Source organism: Aspergillus fischeri, genomic scaffold (genome assembly GCF_000149645.3).
Source record: "Aspergillus fischeri NRRL 181 1099437636251 genomic scaffold, whole genome shotgun sequence".
Lineage (NCBI taxonomy): Eukaryota > Fungi > Ascomycota > Eurotiomycetes > Eurotiales > Aspergillaceae > Aspergillus > Aspergillus fischeri.
Window position 1 is genome coordinate 131,837 of NW_001509769.1, and position 5,258 is coordinate 137,094.

The 5,258-nt window shown below is 54.3% G+C and overlaps 1 protein-coding gene across 1 annotated transcript, besides 3 other annotated features; it reads right to left on the reverse strand.

Annotated features, from left to right (window-relative positions):
- Positions 1 to 1,074: part of a mobile genetic element that runs on past the window's edge.
- Positions 1,075 to 1,130: 56 nt separating this feature from the next.
- Positions 1,131 to 2,438: a mobile genetic element.
- A 172-nt stretch (positions 2,439 to 2,610) lies between these two features.
- Positions 2,611 to 2,635: a microsatellite.
- Positions 2,636 to 2,873: 238 nt separating this feature from the next.
- NFIA_024220 (FPP/GGPP synthase family protein) lies at positions 2,874 to 3,900 on the reverse strand (the record flags this gene model as incomplete). The annotated part of the gene is made up of 4 exons (XM_001263939.1): positions 2,874 to 3,090; positions 3,137 to 3,463; positions 3,517 to 3,646; positions 3,690 to 3,900. 4 exons carry the CDS (start codon positions 3,898 to 3,900, stop codon positions 2,874 to 2,876), a joined length of 885 nt encoding a protein of 294 aa, XP_001263940.1.
- Positions 3,901 to 5,258: the final 1,358 nt, after the last annotated feature.

Genomic DNA, 5,258 nt, shown 5'->3' on the forward strand with positions numbered 1-5,258 from the left:
CACCGTGATTAGCTCCACGCTGCGGATCACATGCCGATGCTAACAGAATTCGACCTCTCACTTGCGCCGCGCGCGGAGATACGCCGACAACAGTGGCGGGAGCTGACTGGGAGGCTTTTCTGAAAACACTAGCAGCGGTGCCCGTGCCACTCCGTCCCCTGGACAACCCAGACCAGGCTGACCAGGCTGTGGAACACCTGGTACGCGCTATACATGACGCCGCGGATTCCACCGACCCGGAGGCTCGCATCTGCCAGTTCTCCCGGGCCGGCTACACGGACGTGCTGGTAATCCTGCGCGCGCAGGTCAATCGGGCACGCCGATGGGCCCGTACGGGCGACGAAACCGATGTGGAGGCGTACCGACACGCCGTTCACCAGCTGGAACGCCAGAGCGGCAGAGCCGCAAGAAGGCCACGCAGAATACAGATGGTTTCTGGAGGCTAGCTCGCTGGGCTCGGCCCCGCTGAGAGGCGCAACCACCTTCACGCCGTCGTCGGGAACTGTGAGATAGGAGAAAGCCGCAGCGCTGCGGGAGACCCTATTGCCCCCGCCCCCGGAGGCTGACCTGACCGACACAGCCGGCCATGACTACCCGGAGCCGATCCGGATGCCCGTGGTGACTGAGGAGGAGGTCGCACGCGCGGTGAAGCGCGCGGCACCCCTTAAGGCGCCGGGCCTGGATGGCATACCGAACGCGGCAATCCAGAAGGCCCTCCCGGTTATCGGGCCGTACCTGATGCTCCTCTTCAATGCCTGCCTCTCGCTCGGCTACTGCCCTGAGCACTTCCGCGAGTCAAACACTGTGGTGATCCGCAAGCCGGGGAAGCCAGACTACACGACCCCTAAGGCATACCGACCTATCGCGCTGCTTAGCACGATAGGGAAGGCACTGGAGGCTGTCATTGCTACACGACTGACCTACCTGGTGGAAGCCTACGGGCTCCTCCCGGTGAATCACGTCGGGGGCCGGCGCGGCCGCTCGTTAGAGCATGCCATCCATCTATTGCTGGAGCGGGTGCACGCGGCCTGGCGCGCTGATGACCGGGTCGCAAGCCTGCTCACCCTGGACGTCGTCAACTGGATGGCGAGCTTCCTGAGCGAGCGCTGCACCACGCTGGTGCTGCCGAGGGCCCCATGGGCCGGTACAAGGTGGACACAGGCTTTCCCCAGGGCTCCCCGCTCTCCCTGTTACTATGCCTGTTCTATAACGCTGATCTGATCGATGAGATACACGCGGCTTTCCCGGGCCGGGCGATGGTCACAGGCTATATCAATGATATCTGCATACTGGTGTGGCGCAAATCGGCCCTGGTGAACTGCCGCCGGCTCGAGCGGATACACGCCCTGGCGGAAGGCTGGGAGGCGCGGCATGCCTCCCAATTCAAGCCTGCTAAGTACGGCTTTTTCCATCTCTGGTCTCGCCGTCGCGGCATACCGAAGCCTATAGGCCCGCTGGGCTCGGGGCCCCGGTTCCGTGATACTGAGGTCACTCCGGGCCCTATTCTGAAGTACCTGGGCGTCAACCTCGATGAGAACCTCACCGGCGCGACGCATGTGGACCGTATCCGAAAGAGGGCAGCTCACCTGATCACAGCACTCAGCTCCATTGCGGGCTCGACCTGGGGTCCTGGGGGTTAGGCCTGCTACATCTCCGGCGCATGTACACCGCGGTGCTATGGCCGCAGATTGCGTACGCATGCTCAACCTGGTATGTCCGGGGAGGCTTCGGCTTCAAGGGCGCTGAGACGGCGGTCCGAAGGGTGCTAGAATCAATCCAGTACCAGGCCATATACCGCATCGCTGGTGCCTTCCACACAACGGCCCGCGCAGCCCCAGAGGTCTGCCTGGATGTGCCGCCGGCGATGCTGAATCTCGCCCGCACGGCGGAGGAGGCGTGTGCACTGTTGGTGACCACTACGCCGCAAACTGCATGCCATACGGTCATTGGGCCGTAGGCCAGAGGGTTCGCGATACGCCGACCCGGATCGGGACCCCCACCTCCCCCCTGGAACGCCTGGAGCGCCAGCTTCAGGGCCAGCTCAGCATCTCTCCTGCCGACATTGAAACGATGAGCCGTTTGTGGTCAGCCCCTGGTGGCAGCCAGCCGACATCGTGATTGCCGATACCCGGGAGCAGGCCCTAGGGGAGCACCGCAAGGTGCTCGCTGGGGCCCGGGGCCTGAGCACGATCATCACCTACACAGACGGGAGCGGAACCGACAAAGGCGTCGGCGCGGCGGTGGTATCACCCCTGGGGAGCCAGGCGCGCTGGCTTGGCTCATTAGACTCACATACAGTGTACGCAGCAGAGCTCTGCGGCGTGGAGATGGCCCTGCGCCTAACCGCGCGCGCGGTGAGTCCTGTCATCCGATTCCTGAACCCCCAAAGGCAGCACCGGCTCACCATCTTCGCTGACAACCAAGCTGCCATACGGGCCTGCTCCGTCACCTCACGCAGCACGAAATATCGAATCAAACAAATCGATCCAGCGAGGCCCTGCTAGACAGGCCTCTCACTGAGTGCCCGGAGCATGGGAAGTGTAACTGATTTGAACCAATCTGAGGTCTCAAACGACTATCTAAACCGTTGAATCAGTGAATACAGACAACTACCATGATGTCATACCATGATGTCACTTTGCCTAGGAAGCAGCTGCTTATGAGCCTCAAACCTGATGAGGCTCCAGAAACGACTAGATTTCTCTACTGAGAACAGAGTACCTGGGAAATGGCAAGGTTAAGAGGCAATGGCCCCTAATACAGAGGCGGCGTCAGTATAAACAAAGAGAGTGTGTAGTGATTATTACATACTTCTCTCTTACTCTACTCCTGGGTAACAAGCTCTCCGGCAATAATCGAAGCTCCCAGTAGACTCAATGATGCGAATAGCGTACCGCTTGACATCCTCGTCTTCGGGCTTTTGCTTCAGAATATTCATCAAATGCTGTGGATGATGGGGTAGGAGAATTTGCCTTCAGTGATGTCTCTCCAAACCCTTTGTTCTTAGCATACAAGTCGCTCTGGAGATTCTGGTAGTCGTCGCGGATTTGGAAGATGATTCCGAGGAGGTCCACGAGCGGGACGCAGTCTCTGTATCTATATTAATACCATACAGGCAGGGTAAAGAGGAGCTTACTTTGTATTCTGGCTTTCCATCTGCATCAGCTTGATCGCAAGCCGGAAGAGCCCGCCGGTCTTGTTGGCAACCATTTCAAGGTACTCCTCTTCCGTGGGACAGATCAAGGAATCTCGCCAGTAGAGATCCATGCCCTGACCGCGGTGAAGTCTCAACATCTCTTCCGTAAAGATGACCAGGGCCTCAGGTTTGCCTAGCTTTTGCAGTTCCTGTTGAGCGAAGAAGTAGGCGAAATTGGCCGAGTTGATGGTCTGCGCGACGCCGAAAATGCTATGCGCGACGGGGAATCCTCGCCTTAGTTTCGAGGAGTCTTGGATATCGTCAATTCTGTGGATGTAAGCTTTATACTCACCTGGGAAAACTTGGAGAGGACTGCGTACAGTAAGGAGGCCGAATGAAGTAGGCCGACCACCCGCTTGATGACGAAGGCGGAAATCAGCTTGCCTCGGATGTCTTTGCCTGGGAAGCTGCAAAGGTAATCAAGAGGAGCCGAGATTATCTGATGAGAAGCTTGTTAGAGTACGGAAAGGTTGCTAAGAGTAAGATTCACCACGTGCCTTTTCTTGTGTGAACTTCCTCTGTTGCTGGAGGTCGGATGCACCGTGGAAGATGCAAGTGGAACTAGAACTTGTTGTTTCTTTCTCGGTCAAAGTGCCAGTTACTGTCTGAGATCGGGTTTCCTGAGGCATGAACAAGTTTAAATGAGACCATCGCGACTTTGACAGCTCTTGGAAGGGCTGGCGATCGAGCTTGTAGAGTGACATTACTGGGATCGCTACCATATTGCAGCAGATAGGGAAGTAGATTCAGAAGACTACAAGATACTACCCAGAATAGACTTTGTGGTAGCCACACTGAGAGGTATCAATTGGCGTTTTGCAGGTGTACTTTCGAAATGTGAAATATATAGAACTATACACCCAGGCACAATTGCCGTGCAGGAAGAGAATGTGAAAGCTAATCAGAACCAGAAGACAAGCTGAAATAGCTCAAGCTTGACTCTAGTTTGGAGTCAGCTTCATTTTATCCATATGCAGTGTAATTTTACGACGTCGACTGTAGTTTAAAGAAGCTAACTGAGTTCATCAAGATCATTGCCATTGCATGATTAGTGAGGGGGCAAGGGTCCTTAACAAAGACAGCATGTACAGTTCTACGCCATAAGTTTGGAAGACCCCCAAAAACCGCCGCTCACTACAATGAGTTGCCTAATCAGGATATGAATACGGCTTCAATCATCTACCTTCAGTACAATAACCATTGTTTGATATTGTGGGAGTTCTAGCTACGTCATTTAGATAATCATTATAGAATTGAGCAATGCTATTCAACTTCTCTATAAAACAATAAAACATCTTTTATTCACATTCTTTGCTTTATATAAGCCGCGGCTTGTCACTGCATAGAGGGTTTAAGGTGCGGCTGCTTAGCATACATGGTAAAATCAAGCAAATTTGCTATTCACCGTCTTTATAAACCTCCTTTATTCACAGTCTTCGCTTTATTGAAGTAGCAATTGGTCACTATTCTAGGTTGGCTGCTGGGCCAACTTTAAAGGGGAGATGCAACCTCCCCCTCTTTACCTACTGTTCTATCCCCTTTCCATATTCTCTTCTACATACAGATTTAATATATATACCCAACAGGCCCTGCTGCCCCCATTCCATCTCCAGCATTCTTGTGTTCCTGCAATCTCCGGAACGGAGCCAGTCAGGTCTGATGGCTTCGGATGATCAGGCCCGTCTTTTAAGGGACATCCTCTCGTGCAAAGGGTGACTATCAGTCAGGCCTCCATAGCAACATCGGTGCACCTTCCATTAACTGTGTCCTTGATTGCAACAGCAAGATAAAAGCTTTAGGAAGAAACATACCGGTGGGCGAGGCGGTAGTATTCTTTACTCCCTGTGGCTATCACTGTGTTTCTTAATGATCTTACTAACATTTTCGTGAGGCGAATAGCATCCGCAACCTGGCACACAGCATTGCCACACCCATATCAGCGTGGCAGAAGAACCTTTCTTCCGAAGTTGATGAGCTGAAAGGGATACTGATGGCCTTGGATGCCTCGCTTAGCTCTTTATAAAGAGCCCAGGAGAAATACTCGGCTCTTATGATACAGAAC